The 16,730-nt window shown below is 39.8% G+C and overlaps 1 protein-coding gene across 2 annotated transcripts; it reads left to right on the forward strand.

Annotated features, from left to right (window-relative positions):
• Window positions 1-1,138: 1,138 nt before the first annotated feature.
• LOC141912489 (E3 ubiquitin-protein ligase SIAH1-like) lies at window positions 1,139-15,496 on the forward strand. 2 transcript variants are annotated; one of them, XM_074803718.1, is made up of 7 exons: window positions 1,139-1,293; window positions 2,519-2,599; window positions 2,949-3,113; window positions 3,857-3,989; window positions 8,298-8,404; window positions 9,027-9,216; window positions 9,660-15,496. In XM_074803718.1, exons 2-7 carry the CDS (start codon window positions 2,530-2,532, stop codon window positions 9,835-9,837), a joined length of 843 nt encoding a protein of 280 aa, XP_074659819.1. In that variant the 5' UTR covers window positions 1,139-1,293; window positions 2,519-2,529; the 3' UTR covers window positions 9,838-15,496. The 2 variants fall into 2 exon arrangements, with proteins under 2 accessions (XP_074659819.1, XP_074659820.1); XM_074803719.1 differs by having other exon boundaries at window positions 8,307-8,404.
• The last annotated feature ends 1,234 nt before the right edge of the window (window positions 15,497-16,730 follow it).

A 16,730-nucleotide genomic window follows, 5' to 3' on the forward strand; every position in this document is an offset into this window, starting at 1 on the left:
TTCGAATAGTTGTTGATTAAGGGAGTGCTGTTGAGTTTTGATAAAGTGCTCCTCTAATTTTGCAATCTAAATCAGAAGATCCTTTATATAAAATTTTGAAATTCTTTTCGCTAAACGGGACCTGACAGTCATGGCAATTTGACAGCGAATAAAAAGTCAAAAAAGTAATGAAATGTTTCCGAATAATTCAAAATTTTCAACAGAAAAGGATATTGAAGCATCATCTTATATTGAATTACCATTTACAACAAAAGCAGTGATTTATGTTCAAGATGATGACAATAAATGTTTTTTATGGTCAATTATAGGTTGTTTTCACCCTGCTGAGGAAAATATTTGTAGAATTACAGATACCGGAAATATGAAACATTACATAAAATTGATCAATATCCAGTTACTATAGAAATGATACCAAAAATAGAAAAAGTGAATAATTTAAAATTAGATACATTCGAATTAATGCAATTACCAGTTACAAAAGGCGATAATATTAAAGATAACACATTAGAAGCTTTATATTTAACAGGAAAATGTGATGATGAAAATTGTATAGATTTATTATACTTTAAAATAAAAAAGATGAAAATGAATATTATATGAGGTGAAAACAAATATATTTATTATTCAGAACAAGTGATCACTGACAAAATTTTGGCTGGAAAGTGGACAATTTATAATAATAATAATAACAACAATTAACAGAATTACAAGAGGGTTTCTGCGAAAGCAGCAGAAACCCTAATAAGAAACACGCGAATCTCAATAGGGCTTTCTGTGAAGTAACAGAAAACCCTTCTTACAGCTCTCTTCTGTAATACTTTATTTTATCTTACAATACAAATATTTCGAAAAGGCGACTAGCATTTTCACAACGGCCAAAAATTGTTTTGGCACAAACATATTTTGAATGCTATTTATTTTTTTATAGAGGAATTATTCTCACTTACGAATGTTTTTCGATGGAATTGTTTCTTTTTATGACGAAATCATTTTCTATGTCTATGGCCCTTATCAGCCACGGATAGATATGTTTCTGAAAACTGATTGCAGTCAATAAAATATTGAATTGAATATGCTTTCGGTAAATAGTACATCCCCGCATATATCGATGACGTATTTCACAAGCGACCATCCATAATGAAACTAACGCTGCAGTAGTGAGTGGCGAATATTGGGTTTATGTACTTTTTAGAGCTCGGTTCCAAGGTTTTATTCGGCGAATTTAAGCTCTGCTCGTTCAATTTTTCGTTGAAACATGCTGCGATACGACGGGCTGGTGATTCTATGATCGATGTAAGCGAGTCGACCAGACGAAAAAAGTGCTCGAATCCATTCCGACCAAACAAGAAACGACGGCAACGCCAATTCGAAAAAAAAACAAAAAAAAAACATCCGCGATGAATCGGCAGTAGGCCTAATAGCTGATTAGTGTCTACGATTTATGACAGCTGCATGTGTCCAGGGTCTAGTTTCACGAAAAAGTTTAAGCCTTAATAAAACGGTTAAGTTTGAATTGTCGTCCTCAGTGATTTGATAGAAAACGTGAAGTAACTAATGGCAATTACACTAAAAATTTGAGTTAGACTTTTTTGTGTAACTGGGCCCAGGAGGGATGAGTTTTACCTTGTCCTTAGTTAACAACATTGATTATTTAAATAGCCTTTTAAGGAAGTAGATATTATGTCGACGCGGCATTATTCTAATTAACTCATCTTTTCACCACACTCTCCAAACAATGATTATCTACAAGCTATTTCAGTTTAGCCTGAGAGATTGCCGTATGGCCTAGCTTTTTGGCGATACAAACCTCAATGCAGATAGCAGATTGTCTGAGGGGGTGCATGGTATAGACAGCAGATTGTCTGAGGGGTGCATGGTACAGACAGCAGATTGTCTGAGGGGGTGCAGGGTACAGACAGCAGATTGTCTGAGGGGGTGCAGGTTACAGACGGCAGATTGTCTGAGGGGGTGCAGAGTACAGACAGCAGATTGTCTGAGGGGGTGTAGGGTACTGACAGCAGATTGTCTGAGGGGGTGCAGGTTACAGACAGCAGATTGTCTGAGGGGGTTCAGGGTACAGACAGCAGATTGTGTGAGGGGGTGTAGGGTACTGACAGCAGATTGTCTGAGGGGCTGTAGGGTACTGACAGCAGATTGTCTGAGGGGCTGTAGGGTACTGACAGCAGATTGTCTGAGGGGGTGCAGGGTACAAACAGCAGATTGTCTGAGGGGGTGCCGGGTACAGACAGCAGATTGTCTGGGGGGCTGTAGGGTACTGACAGCAGATTGTCTGAGGGGGTGCAGGGTACAGACAGCAGATTGTCTGAGGGGGTGCAGGGTACAGACAGCAGATTGTCTGAGGGGGTGCAGGGTACAGACAGCAGATTGTCTGAGGGGCTGTAGGGTAAATACAGATGTACAGAGGTACCTGTTTCATTAGGCCTACTGCTCAATCTTAGCATGTATGAACGAAGTATAAAATCAAAATGATCAAATGATTTGTTTTTTTTTTTTGTAGTTGATACAAAAATGAGTCGTCAAACTTCAGCGAACAACAGCACAAAACAAGGCCGAAATCATGGAATTAATCAACCAGGAGGTGAGGTTAAGATATTCATCTCTTCAGTGTATGGGAATTCTAGAGTGAAATTTGACGCCCATCAACTGAATCTTATAGGCGTAGACTAATTTTCAACTCACAACCTGAGGGCTCATAAATTAGTTTTCACTTGAACCTAGGATTAGCTTTCAATGCATAACTACACTACAGTGCTGAGTATAAATTGGCAATGGACAATTATATCCATGTAACTATTGATTAGTAATAAAATCTTTGAAAGATGGCAGCACTAGCAATACGCGGCTGCGCAGGCTTAAAACAGAATCTTGTATGTGACGTCGTAGATCCTCGTAGATAGCTCGTAATTTTGAATAATTTTCATTTTCAGTTCCTGTAGCTGCTAGTAATGGCAATGATTTGGCCTCTCTGTTCGAATGTCCGGTATGTTTCGATTATGCTCTTCCTCCTATTATGCAGTGTCAAAGCGGACACATCGTGTGTTCGAGTTGCCGACCGAAATTGAGCAGCTGTCCGACGTGTAGGGGACCACTAGGTGAGTGTCGAGTACAGGCAGTGATATATCCGTTTGTCCATTTCTACGATCGTCGTACCCGCACCGCTGCTGCTGGCAGGCGAGGATCGGCCAGGTTCGCTAGTGGTTACTCGGTTATCGCGCTTCAATTTCTTTTACATTTCAATTAAATTCGAATCAGCTTTTCTCTATTAGTAAATCGATTTCCGGTAAAACTATGCCATACACTCGAATGCGTGACATCAATCTTGTATCCATTTGATGACTTGTTTGACAACATTCCCATTTGAGAGCCTTAAAAAATCCACTTCAAAGCTCATTGAAAATGAACTAATTTTCAGTACGCATAACTGAGTGTATTGTAGCGCCATCTGGTGTGTGCGGGTACTCCATTGAAGAAGAAGCCTACAATTGGGTACTGGCACTCACCAGGCGCCACAAAACACTGTCATTCGTAGTGAACATCAGTTCATTTACGATGAAATTTAATCTTTATTTTTAGACTTCCAAATCCGGAAAATTATCAAAGTCATTGAATAGTTTTCAGATTCGCTTTCTCGCGCAGTGTTTTGTATCGATTTCACTATAAATTGTTTTACTGGTGTGAGATGTGGACGAAGTAGGGTGGACCGCACCGAAATGGAGGGGACTATAAACAAGGGGCCGAGTAAAAAAGTTTACAATCACTTGTAATATGTACGCTATATCAGGTACTTCAATCAAAGATAGTCGAAGATGATAAAATGTTGTGAAATTCTTTGTAGGTAATATACGTAACCTGGCGATGGAGAAAGTCGCCAGTACGGTGATGTTCCCGTGTAAATACGTCAGTACTGGTTGCCCGGTGACGTTACTTCATACAGAGAAAGGCGACCACGAAGAAGGTTGCGAATTCAGGTAAACATGTCGTATTCTTACTTGCTGTGTTTTGTGTGTGTCATGTATCCTGTGTTTACATTATGCCTTTGCATATTTTTAGCCCACTTGGGATTGCATATGGTCACCAGGGGGCATTGAATAGTAGAATAACTTAGTATTTCCATATTAGATTGGAAACGAGGCATATTTTGTTATCAAAATCAATTACAAAATCGTAGCTGCTGACATGTTCTATGATTGCGGTGAGTTTCAAGGTCATTGGTTTTTGTATATGGACAGCAGGGGGCGTTGAATAGTAGAATAACTTAGTATTTCCATATTAGATTGGTAACGAGACATATTTTGTTATCACAATCAATTATGAAATCCACGGCTGACATGTTTTATGATTGTGGTGAGTTTCAAGGTCATTGGTTTTTGTATGTGGTCACCAGGGGATGTTGAATATTGAAATTGTTAGATTGTTGAGCATTGGAAACCACTTCCCAAGTGGGCATGGTGTCCCTGGACCCCTTGTTTCATTCAAATTGTTGTCCTTACTTCACCGATGGATATCCAGTACAATTGTGGTTACGTCATTATTTCATCAGTGACATTAAGTAGTTTTTGTAGTGTTCTCGTCGTTGTCGGTAGTACCCACTACATTTCCAATCGAGTATGATATATCTCCTTGTCCTTTAGGCCCTATGGAAATATTCATTCGCGAGGCTCATGACAGGTTACTGAAAGGGTTAATATTGAGATAGCAAAATGTTTTTCTGTGACTTCAGTTACTTGTTTGTTTTCGTTCTAAATTGACAACATGAGGTTGGGGCAATTTTCTGTTACACAATTTCGCTATAGGTGGAAAGATTTTCTCTGAATTTAGTTTTGAATATGACGTTTATAAAGATTAAAGAAGTTTACACATCCTGGGCCCAGCTTCACAAAAAGGATTAAGGCCTAATTTAAGATAAACTGAATTAATGAAGAAAATAAATTGATTAAAGAGTTAAACCTTTTTGTGAAACTGGATGTTCTGCCAATGACGTCTGCTTATGTCACAATCAATATTCATGGAAATTCTAGAATTAATACAAACACCGTGCAAACATATATGGTCATCGAGGTCATTCTCATCTGTCCGGTGGAACTCGTGTGACCACCAGGTGGCGCTGTTGTTGATGGGTTCGATAGTGACTGATGGCGCCTCCTTTGAGCAGCGAGACCTATTAATAAGATTAATCGGTCCAATATTGGCAGATTAATTTTGAATGTCCGGCTGAAGTGATTAGTCTGTGCAGGAACTATTTAATGCTACCTATAGCAGACTTGAGTTGGCCTTTCAGATTTCTCTGTATTTTGACGCTGATTGAAGGTGCCTTCATCCCAAAACCTACGCACAAGATGAATCCATTGCTGTCACTCAATAAATAAATTCAGCTACCATTGAATAGGCCTACTCAAGACAGAGCAGGCGAACAGTACTACATAATTGGTACCATATCATCTTATGTTTGGTCAAACAATATGCCGTATAGGCCTCCTATCAGAGATTTTAGTCGGCGGTTTAACATCCTTTATGACCCCCTCCTGGAAAAAATCCTGGATCCACACCTGCGATGGTGCATCAATTATTTTCAATATACGAAACCTCATAAATCTTAGATCGGGAGTAAATAGATTCCGTGGAGTATTAGGTAGAATCTCTTATCTGGACATAGATGAATGGAAGTGCAATTTATGCAATTCTGGTCACAGGGGTTTGGCGATGGGCTTGGACTTTATTTCCGGGTTGTTGATAATCTCGCGAGAATGGCGCTAAATATGAACTGCGAATAAATTCAAAATATCATAGAAATACCTTGTGTTTATATTGTTTAATTATCTTCGTAAATAACTCATTCACTGTAGGTTGAGAACATATAGAGAATTCATTTGAATGTATTGGATCGAACTTGTTGCTAACACGACCACATAGACAGATTCTTTCTTGTTGAATTTTAATTTAGATTTATCATCAGGAAGAGTTCTTTAGGAACTTCTTTCGAGTAAAACAGGAAATGTATGCTGTATGAACGTATTTTTGTAGAATTCTTGTATCTATTTCAAGGTTAGAATAAACTTTACTTACTTACTTACTAGATTGCGGAGCATTTCAAAGCACTTCCCAAGTGGGCATGGTGTCCAAGGACCACTGGTTCTTTTTTTCAATTTAAATGACTTTACGACGTTGGGGCCCGCATTTGTTACCTGCACGAGACGCCATTATGGAAAGATTTTCTCTGAATTTCTTATTGAATATGATGTATATGAAAAAGTTAATACATGAATTTATCATAGAAGTAAAAGCCCCTATAGCATATAATTCTGGCCAAATTTGTCCACCGATGATGCGTTTGTATGACACGATGAATAAATATGGGAATTCTAATACAATAAACACAGTGCAAACATAAATGATCATCAAGGTCGCTTTCGCCTGTGAGTTGGGATTCGTGTTAACACCAGGTGGCGCTATTACTGATGGGTTCAACAGCGACCGACGGCGCCTACTTTGAGCGGCGAGACAAATCAACAAGATCGTATTTGATATCGCGGTCAGCGCTATGGGCACTATGGTAAAGGAATAACGTTTGGCGAACCCCGTAATTTTGAATTTCGATATCATTTTGTCCAGACTGACGCACCCTGTATTGATGTATATCGGCATGGTGTACGACCATTCGAAAATGCTGTACAGCAAAAAAAGAAAACAGATCGACGCGCAAAACGCGTTTAAACGGCGCGGCGTGATCGCGATCGGAGCTTTCAACGGCGAAACTATGATAATCAGACGCTCGACTTGAATTAGGACGATCACCCAGTTACGCGCGTAAAGAAACGTATCGTTCGGTATCGTTAAGGCGCGGTGCATGCGTGGAAAAATCATACGAGGTCGTTGGCCGAACACGTAACGTCCGTAGACGATGTGAAATGCTACGTACCTCAGCGTTTCGTAGGGCAGCTTGTTAATCAGGAACGCGATCTCGACGACGGCCAGGATCCGAAGCGCGTTGACCGATCGGTGCGTCGCGCGCAGACGACCCAATACGACGATCGTGATCGCGTTCAGAGCTATGCCGACGACGCAAAGCGGGCCCATACCGTAAACCTTGATCTGGTAGCGAACGTATTCTTTCCATACGAACTTCGGTTCCGGACACGGCGAAATTCTCGACGAGTTTTCGTTCGCCATTTTGTAGTATCGGTCGAGTCGCTTGTCATTCCGAGTCGGTTACTGTATCCGTTCAACATCGGCTTCTATCGTTCGTTTCAACGCGCGATCAACTCGACACAATGATGGCACTCTCCGTAACTAGGGAAGATCGAGTCAAATTCAATTGATGAATTGAATTATGCGATAATGTAGCTCGTAGATTTTCAAAATTGGCGCCTAATCATAGTAAATGTATGAACTGCTAGTAGCTGAATGGAAATAAGTTTTATCATTTTCTATTTCTACTCGTGATATAATTCTGTGAGTTGTCGACTGATTTGTATTTTAAAATTTTGTATGAAATATGAATTTACGTCTGTACAAAGCTAAGGCGGCCGTAAATTGTGAATTCATTAGTGTTAGCATCGTGCTGCATTTCACCCAACCGCCCCAGGAGAGGGATAGGGAGAGAGAAATCCCGAGGAGAGACAGAAGTGTCCCTCCTCTAAACGTTCCCACTCCCTCACTTTTTGAGATTATTTGATAAATGCTGTAAAACCCGATAAGTCGAGATGATAAACAATATCCATGTATGATGAATAACGAGAGAAATCCCACAATAGATTCAGCAAAAATTGAAAACTTCTATATTAAAATGATATCTATATTTCGAGCTATGTTTCGGCTAAATACTAGCCGTCATCAGGGCGTACTGATGATGGCTTATTTAAAGTATTTAGCTGAAACGTTGCTCATTTTTGGCTGAATTTATTTTGGGATTTCTCTTGTTGCTAAGAAACCTGTTTGCAACACCAAATGTGTTGACGCTAAGAATCGGAGAATCGGAAGTCATCAAACAGTGACATGAATCAAATAGTTGATATGAATCAAGTTTAAAAGTTAAAATCAAGATTAATTACAGAATTGAAATGAGTTAAAACATTTATTTTTCGAGAATTAAGATCAAAATTCACAAATTTTGATCTCTCACTAAGGATTCTAGAGACCTGACGACGATCGCTAATCAGTGTTTGAAACGTCGTATATTTTGAGTACATATAGTGGGCTTAAACTTATTATCCGTTCTCCAAGTTAGAGTGTAGCTTTTCTCTAACACGATGACACAATGATTCGTTTATGTTTTTCAGACCATACAGCTGTCCATGTCCGGGTGCCTCGTGTAAGTGGCACGGCTCACTCGAACAAGTCATGCCCCACCTAATGCATTCCCACAAAAGCATTACGACTCTACAAGGTAAACTTCCTCTTCCTCTTGTATAAAGCTCGTCGTTGTGAACTCAATTCCATTGAATTCACGCGCAGCAACATGCTGTGAGTGATGTAATGTTTTATTGAATCTACGATATAACTCGCTTTATTCGCATCGGTTTTATTCGCATTTCCATGTATTTCTGACTAATCAGAAAAAAGTGTCAGGAATGTATTTTGCTTAAAACGTGTTCACTGCCGAAATGATCATACGGTGCCGACCTGAATTGCCACTATGAGTATACGTACAAGGGTGCGGTGTGGGCGAGTGGTTAGAGCGTTCGACTCTGAGAACCCAGGGCCCAGTTCCATAGTCATGGCTTCGACTTAAGACCAATTTAAGACCATCTTAGTTCTATAACCAATCTAACAACTTAAGACCAGTCTTGAAATTTAAGACCATTTTTGGACTTAAGTCTCAACTGAGGAACCAGCACCAGGTCACTCCCGCAATGTCCCCGGGCGAGACATTTTTCCTCATTGCCTCTCTCCACCTGAGAGTAAATGGGTACCTGGCCTGATAGATCAAATGACACTACGATGGATAAATGACACTATTATTATCATTGTCATTTTCTGATAACCTGATTGTTTTTCTCTATTCGCAGGTGAAGATATAGTATTTTTAGCAACGGATATTAATTTGCCCGGCGCTGTCGATTGGGTGATGATGCAGTCATGTTTCGGTCACCATTTCATGTTAGTACTTGAGAAACAGGAGAAATTCGAAGCGCAGATGTTTTACGCAATCGTACAGCTGATTGGCACGCGTAAACAAGCTGAAAACTTCGCTTATCGGTACGTAAGCCCGACCCCCCCCCCCTAGGCAGTTGTGCCGCTGACATCGGTACCAAATTCTGGTAAACAGGGAAAACACAGGGAATTCGATGAAACTGTGGAAAACATAGGGAAATGGTGTTTATTTTTCCCGCAAAATGTTTTATGGTTTTCATACCTGTCATCAGAAATTAACAACTTCATAATCTTCTTTTCATGCTGACAATTTTAAAAATTCCTATTAAGACATATCAGCTGAAAGTCGAAATATTTACCCGGCTAGCTTACTACTTGGGTCTGTTGAGATAACAACTCTGGTCTTTCCTACAGCTATTTATCAGAACGCAAGGAAAGTTCTGCTTTTACCGGGAAAACATGGGGAATTTAGGAGTCGATTGATTGTGGTCAGTTCCCCCGAAAACCTAAACAACGAAAAACGTTTTTCCACTTTCGTTCGATTTCAGGTTGGAATTAAACGGACACCGACGACGCCTGACGTGGGAAGCTACACCGCGCAGTATTCACGACGGCGTACAGGTCGCCATCGCTAACAGCGACTGCCTCGTATTCGACACGAACATTGCGCAATTATTTGCCGACAATGGCAACCTTGGAATCAACGTCACCATATCGATCACGTGATCGGGGGACGCGAGAGAACACGTCGCGCGCGGAGGAGAATATTCGCGTTTTATTGAACCGAGTTGATGGCGCATTCGTACGGCGGTAAACCGCGCCTTACTCAGTATCATTACACGGTTCATTGGGAGCCTTCATAGTTTTCTTTAACCCTTTCAGTGCATTTACACCGCAGTGCGGTGTATAAATCGGGATGACTTCGCTAGTACGCCGCTTTGAAGTGTATAGATGTTATTAGCAATTAGTTTTTGTCTCGAAGATAAAGATGGCAGCACCTGTCAAACATAGTGAAATATCAGTAACTAATGATACACCGCACTGCGATGTAGACACAATAAAGCGGTATGCCCCTTATTCAACTCACTGGGTGGAATTTTTATAAATTTTCAAATTATCTATAGAATTTTCGGGTATAAATTAGTCGGCTTTGAAATGGCAAGAGTGCTTGCTTTTGAAAAAATTTTGTTAGGCCCTTTAAAAGTGCTTACTTTACAGTAGACTCTAACCGTGGTGGCAGGCAGTGCTGCGACCTGCAAATTAAGGCAGTTCAACCGATCCACTGATACCGAGTAAGGCGGAGTCAACTGTTGAATGTATAGAGATATATAGTTCATGACTGTTGTTGAATAATGGCGCTAACTTAGTTTTAAAATTGTACAGTAGACAGTAGACTCAGCTCCAGACGGTTAACCATTCAACTCGGATATTTGTTAACATTTTTTCTGACGCTTTTCATGAATTTATTCGTTCTCGGGCTTAATTTACGAGACTCTTATTTTCGTTCTGTCCGTCTGTCGTTCAGCATCTTCGTTAATGATGGGTCGATCTTGATGAAACTCGAATACAATGTTAGTATGTGGGTCTAGTCGTGCAGTGAAGAGAATAGGCCCAGTGCGCCACCTAGCGGCAGAACTAGGCACTAAAAACTCTGCGATATTACCTCGAAGATGACCTCATAACTAAAGAATGAGGTCGAAATTCAAAAAGTGGTCTCGACAAAATTTTGCTGTTGGCCATAGATATAACATGGAGAATGCAATGGGAATGAATGTATTATAGGAATTTCAGATTTCAAAAGTTGTCCTCATGCAGACATCAGTGACAACGGATTCCATCCTGAGCCCGAGAACCATTGTTGCCTATAGCTTGTATACATACCATCCAATTCTGGTGTCACTCAAAATGGACATATTTCTATGGTTTGATAAAATCCGACTTGTGGAGCGTAGAGAGTCTACTGTAGTTATTTCTATGATCGGTTAGTCGCGATGCTATCCGGATTTTGTGAGGTGTTTTTACGAACGCCGATGTAAGATTGAGGTATATATCGATGATGTGATGACATACACAGGGTGCTAGACGGTGTATCTTCTTATCGTCTGCCGAGAGAATATCTAGAGATATTTATTACCATTGCGGCGTTCTTTTCTCTCTCCTACAATGACCGTACGGGGAGAGGTAAATAGCAGATATGTACTAAGAATTATTACGGATATATAAAATAATGAACCGATGGTAACTGAATTTAAGTTAGTCGGTTATTTTGACACTTGTATAGAATGATGAAAATGAATAGTATTTTTCTGTGTATTCCTGACAGGTCTATACGTGTACATATATAGTACATGATATACTTGTCGAGCTTCTCGGGAGTTTCGTGTAATGTAGACACTTTGTAATGTATACTCCAGATTCGATTCATTGAGCTTTTATAACGTGTAAACCTGGTACTATAGATAAATTTATATATTGATTACCGATTTTGTATTGCTCGACTAATGTCAAAAAGGTCACCACCGGACGAAAATTACATTGTGAAGTTATTGTAACGTTGGTACGGTAGACTATGTTTGCCTCGGATCTTGCGGGACTGTTAGATTTTCTCTGCGACATGCGAATTCTGGGGTAGTCGCAGCAGAGATTAACGCTATGAATTGAAGTAAAACGATTCGTAATATTTGTTATCCGAGGCATGCGATTATCCGAGGCAATCTACTCTATAAATGAGTCTATCGTATTATTTCTTTATTCACAGATCATATTTGGATATTGCGTTGTGTTTGTTGATGGTTTTATCGGCTGTAGCATCCGGTTCCGCGTTTGTAAGTCGGACACTTGCTGTCAACTATGAGATATCTCATACTCTCAGTTCCTTCTCGTTCGTTATTTGATATTTGTGTTATGGCGATCGCGATGACGTGGTTTCCTTATTGTCTGATGGCAGTGTTAAAAAATCCTGCTCAATTGTCGACACTCGTCGGCCGATTTCAGCCGGTAGCCCGTTTGTCTGCTATTAGATAACTGATAGTAGAAGCAGCTAAGACGGATGATTGAGGGAGTTGATATGTTGAATATCTGAAATAGATTGAAAAAGCGAACTGATTTTTGACGCTAATGAGATTTACAATTGTCGGAAGTAGTTGTTGTTAAAATAGGAGCTACATTTATTTGATTAATTTCTTCTTTTTTTTTGCGTTGAACAATGTTGTTTTATTCTTTTTTGCTGATAAGTGTATCTTTTTTTTTAGGACAACAGCAAAACCCATTTATATCACGTATACTCTTCTTCTGCTATCTCATTATATTGATGATAAATGCAGTACATAAAAAGTGGCTACATGTACGATAATATGTCGAGATAAAAGTACATTCCGTTTTTTTTTTTAATGGCAATCAAGATGGCTTATTTTGCTGATGAAGCTCTACATGTTTTGAGGCCCCGATGTGTTCTTATTTTTGCTTCCGCCACAAAGACTGTCGCAGTTTTAAGCCTAGCTCGGGTCGACTAATGACTAGATCATTGTAAGAACAGCGGTAGTAAACACGTCACCGCTGATTTGTTTGTCTCACGATCTTCAGAACACTCGGGTCGACTACGACGCGATCATCCCAGAGTTTCACGGTTTGTTGACTCGCCATTTTGAACGCTCGATTTCACGTAACGCAATACTCGTCGCTAATTCCCTACTATGTTAAGATCAGTCGTGGAAAGTAGAACTTGTTCTACCCTTACGATTCCACTTACTATCGGTCTGTATAAGTGAAAGGCTGAATCGAAGAACATGTCTCGCACTTTTGAGCCCAAACGTCTACTTTTACTTAGTAGCCACTAAAGAACAATAAGCAATTAACGATATCGGCTACTTTTCCAGTAGTAGCTACTTTCCATGTTCTTGGATTCAGCCTTTCAAGTGCACTCACGTCGAAAAGGTTCTGACTGCTTACGGTCCAACGTATTTTAGTCGATCTGAATTAGGCTTTAGAGAAGTTGATCGTTCTCATATCGCGAGGGATTACGATCCGCGTAGAATCTTGAATTAGTTTTTGACGTTTTTAGTAAAACGTTTCCGGTATCATTAACATTCTATTTAGTACGTACAGTAGAGTCTTCGACTCGAATCAAGTTACAAGCTCTAATTATTACTAAAACTCATACAAGTGCCATAGAATATGAACGAAGATACCATCGTCTAAGTCATTACCGAACAAAAATCACCGGTCTCCTGGTTTATTTGAGTTATGAGTCGTGATCACACGAGAGTTTTTGACGCGGATCATGGCTGGTGCCAAATCGGTCCGTGCCTGCTTGACAAGGGATGGCAAAAAATGGCCCCACCCGAAAATGTCTGAACCAGGCGTGTATCGAATTCTAGTACGCGCCATTATTCCGTGTGAATGCTGACTGGTTCTGGTATTGACTCGCCACGTACCGCGGGAGATCAGTAACCGGTAAGTGATTTACTTGCGAATGCGCTCTCTAATTTGGCTCGGTCTGACTCGGACCTAGTCCGGGCCAAATCGTCTCGGTGTGATCGCAGCTATTGTGAGCCTACTGTACGTACTAAATGTACATGTATATACTGTATACCAATGCCACAGGGTTTTTTACACAATGCAGCTTTGCAGCATTCCGTAGACGTAGATACAGATGCTATTTTTCTTTACGTACGTATGTAATTAGCTTTCCTTTATTTGAAGCCCTCGAGAAAATTTTGTATGCAATGCTGAGAAGATTCGTAGAGAAGCCGTGTTAACCCGGTGTAGAATAAATAGGAGACTAGAAGTACTTTAAAGGTCGACTAGTTTATTGGATGCGCGAGCTTTCGCTACTAATGTATTGTAGCTTCATCTGGTAAATGACTCATTCATGTGATGAAGCTACTATACATTAGTGGTGAAAGCTCGGGCGTCAAATAAAGTAGTTAACCTATTGGTCTCGTATTTAGATAATGCTGTAAGCTTGGAAATATTGTATATCGATGTCGACCTGGGGCCAGTTGCTCGAAAGTTGGTTAAAGATAACCGGTCGTTAAATACCATAGTAACAATGAAATTTCAATCGTCACCATATCAACTATCCACTGTGGTTAACTCTAACCAACTTTTGAGCAACCGGCCCCTGATTTTTATGCGCGAATTGAAATGAATCGAGTAAATATTGACGCTCTAATTTATGACTGATAATCTCGGACACATTGTCTGTAAATACGAATCGAATGATTATTTAAGATTGTTTGTACCGATTTGGACCCGAATGCGCCGTTGCGAGTCGGAAGCCAGTTGATGAAAGCCGGTTCATGTGTGGATAATATTGACATACTCATTTCTCGCGAGGTGTATTCCTCTCTTGAGGAGTAAAGATTAGTCAATTTTCTATGTTTTGATCTGGAGTCAATTTTAACCCAGAACTGTGTTCCCGCGTTGTTACTACACGGTATTTAGCCGATGGTTAACGTTGACTTATTTTTGGGCAAAACAGCCCGGAACTCTATATCCTTTCTACCCGTGTGTGCCTATAAAGTGTCTGCTTTCGTGTGTGTGTCAATTATATGTTTGTAATTCACATAGGTGTATGTAGTGGCGATGTTTCCAAAACACTGCCTTCAGATCGGATGGCTCGGGGTCCTGAAGTCGTCGGTTCACTTTGGTGAAATGTATTAATTGATTTGTGTTTCGCTTTAAGCAAGTATCTGATGTTAAATTACCCATCCCTTCAGATGACAGTCTGACTTTAGATACCTACTGGGGGTCAGTCAAAAACTGCCATGCATTTTTAGATAGAGATTGCTCGGACCAGACTGTAGAGCTGGTGAAGTGTTGATGATCGGTTTTTGTAACATCAATTGTCTAATTGGGTGGGCATGGACAACTTATTGTCTGAGTGGTGGGTACAGACAGCAGATTGTCTGAGGGGGTGCAGGGTACGAATGGCAGAATGTCTGAGGGGTGGGTACAGACAGCAGATTGTCTGAGGGGGTGCAGGGTACAGACAGTAAATTGTCTGAGGGGTGGGTACAGACAGCAGATTGACAGCTATATATGATATAGCTGCAGCTATCAATTCTAGCTTATTCGTTTTCGAGTTCGTGGCGCATCATTTCAACTATTTAAACTATTTAAGATGACTTGATCCGTGAAACGCGTCGATAAACGATGATAGACTTGACTTGATAGAAAAATCTCGCGCTAAAAAATATCGAATAGTTTTAATCGAAATTCTTAGTGCGGCATTGCTTATATTTATATATATATATTAGTTACTGCAATACATAAAGCTGTTTAATATTTATGTTTCATATCACGTCTAGATTTATATTCACGATGCTCCAAACATAGCTTTCATATATGTATCATTATGTTTTGTATATTTTGTTGACCAATCCTGTGCATATATATAATATATATATATATATATATATATATATATATATATATATATATATATATATATATATATGTATGTATATATACGCCTTTTATTCGTAACGTATTTCGGTATCACGAACGAAAACCAAGTGGAACGAAACTCGTCATAAAGTCTCAATACCGTAAGATTCTCTTCGATCGGGCGCTGAACGATGAAATCAATCCGGATTACGTTTAAATCCATATTCTACGTACGAAGTCGAACTCGCGTGTGCGTCATCATAGATCATTACGTCGTTTCTAATCCAAATGACGACTTATACTTAGTAAATCGAATTGGAAACACAAATTGGTAATCAAAAATGGTGGCCACTAATTGTCCGACGATGAATTAAGCGAGTTTGACGCGGTTACAGTGGAACCTCGTTAAAACGAACTCGTATACAACCATCGGTTATAACATAGAATTTTGTCCCAAATAACACAATTTCCCTTATTTCATACTGGTTATAATGAACATATTTTCTGATCCCGTGAAGTTCGCTGTAACGAGGTTCCGCTGTATTTATATATGCAATGTTGATAATTTCAGTTGGATAAGATCGAAATTAAGATCATACTGATGCGAATAGAGTGCGTATATGATATATGAATATGGTGAAATCTTATTGCTTTTTCGGGCTGGTTTTATAATTGTTCATTAGACGAACGGTGAGATTTTAATGAATATATGACACGTGTATGTTTTGCGATAACCGTGTATTTTTCAATGAACAGCTACTAGTAGACTGCACTGGCCTCGGATCTCGCCGGAACTGTGGTAAAACCTCGCCTTACTCGGACGTGGCCAACTCCGACTTAAGACTCATAGGCGTCCCCAAGGGTAGCGGACGCACCCCCTTTTCGAGATAGCTAACTTCTCAAGTTACTGTTTTATCAATGTTCAAGATTTTTCTTGCCAATTTGACTAGTCTTTTAACTCTAAATGATTCATTTAGAGCCTGGAAAATGTCTCTAAAGCCTGCAATTTTCAAAAAGTTTTTTGGTGGAGACCCACCGAACAGATGCAAACCCCCTATGAAAATTCCTGGGGACGCCTGTGAGACTAACTCGAAGTAAAAAGTAATAATCTTTCAGGTTTTCTTACGTATTGTCCTATCATTTACTTTGGAATAGGCAAATATAGGACATTCGTCTGGAGAACGTGATCATCCGAGGTAATCGCGAGTCTACTACACTATATGAAACCG

Source organism: Tubulanus polymorphus, chromosome 11 (genome assembly GCF_964204645.1).
Source record: "Tubulanus polymorphus chromosome 11, tnTubPoly1.2, whole genome shotgun sequence".
NCBI classification, from domain to species: domain Eukaryota; kingdom Metazoa; phylum Nemertea; class Palaeonemertea; order Tubulaniformes; family Tubulanidae; genus Tubulanus; species Tubulanus polymorphus.

What these genes read in the sequence shown, in the direction of transcription:
- LOC141912489 (XM_074803718.1), top strand. Translation starts at nt 2,530, where the DNA reads ATGAGTCGTCAAACTTCAGCGAACAACAGCACAAAACAAGGCCGAAAT. An exon ending in GAAGAAGGTTGCGAATTCAG is followed by an intron (nt 3,990 to 8,297) that starts GTAAACATGTCG and finishes TATGTTTTTCAG; the next exon opens with ACCATACAGCTGTCCATGTC. An exon ending in AAGCATTACGACTCTACAAG is followed by an intron (nt 8,405 to 9,026) that starts GTAAACTTCCTC and finishes CTCTATTCGCAG; the next exon opens with GTGAAGATATAGTATTTTTA.